General features: G+C 49.1%; 1 protein-coding gene across 1 annotated transcript in view; it reads right to left on the bottom strand.

Moving 5' to 3' along the window:
- Window positions 1–1,162, bottom strand: part of HOMER2 (homer scaffold protein 2) — a 79,864-nt gene that overhangs the window by 18,467 nt on the left and 60,235 nt on the right. Inside the window, exon 4 of the mRNA XM_029952306.1 lies at window positions 904–1,030. Within this exon, the coding sequence (XP_029808166.1) occupies window positions 904–1,030 (127 nt within the window). The remainder of the gene's footprint in view (window positions 1–903; window positions 1,031–1,162) is intronic.

A 1,162-nucleotide genomic window follows, 5' to 3' on the forward strand; every position in this document is an offset into this window, starting at 1 on the left:
ACTTCGGCTCAGGTCATGATCTCACAGGTCATGGGTTCGAGCCCTGCATCCGACTCTGTCCTGGCAGCTCAGAGCCTGGAGCTCCTTCAGATTCCGTGTCTCTCTCCCTCTCTGCCCCTCCCCTGCTCACAACGCACACTTTCTCTCTCTCAAAAATAAATAGACATTAATACTGAATGTCAGTGAACAGTAACTAACACAAATGTAAGAAAATAAAACGCAGCTCTACCACAGAAGGGATCCATGAAAAACTTCATGACCTCTGTCGAAAGATCCGAAAGGTCCAAGAACTTGTATGATAGGATGGAAACTAACAAGATCCAGGGAGCTGGGGAGAAGGAACTGGTCTAGACTTTAAAAAGTTATGATATAAAGCAGCAAAATGCAAAAACGGCAAAAGGCAACATGAAGCCCATGACCGAGTCATACCCCGAACGGCCCGTCCACACCAGGGGCTCAGCCGAGAAACAGGGACAGGGACTGGATTTAAAGGACATCAAGGAATTTACTCATGTTATTAGAAACGCCCATGATGTCACGGTCATGAGGGAAAGCGTCATTATTTTTTTTTAGAGATAAATCCTAAAATGTCTGTATGTCTGCACTGTGCTCCAGCAACAATGAAACAGACAAGTAATGTGGCGAGGGGTCACAAGGGTTGAGGCGGGGGACATGTACACGGTGTTTTTTGCTCTGTGCTCTCTACTTTTAAAAAACGTTTTAATATTTTCATGATGAGAAATTTTGTACAATGCCAAGCCAATCAAATCAATCACCGGCTTACAGTCCCTGACAAGGCAGCTGATTTTGATTAGCAAATACATTGTTGGAGCAGGGAACACTCTGATAGGAAAGCTGGCATCACAAAGCAAGAGAGGGCTGAACGTGGCTGTTGAGGCCCACGGGGAGCTGCAAGGCTGCGACAAGGCTTTGCTGAGAACGCGTTGATCTTGGAGCCCAAGCTGCCCCGGGAGCATCCTTCCAGCCGGACCACGGGGGTCTGCGTCGGAAAGCCTTGCGGAAGCAGCCCCTGGGGGGAAGCAGGAAAGGTCAGCCCTTCTGTCCTGGCCGGCCCTGCTCCCACAGGACCACAAGTAAAGCCACAGCCACGGGGCTTCCTACTTGACCATCCCAGACCAGGCAGAAGAAGATCACAGTGCTT

The sequence above is a fragment of the Suricata suricatta genome, chromosome 9 (assembly GCF_006229205.1).
Source record: "Suricata suricatta isolate VVHF042 chromosome 9, meerkat_22Aug2017_6uvM2_HiC, whole genome shotgun sequence".
Taxonomy (NCBI): Eukaryota; Metazoa; Chordata; class Mammalia; order Carnivora; family Herpestidae; genus Suricata; species Suricata suricatta.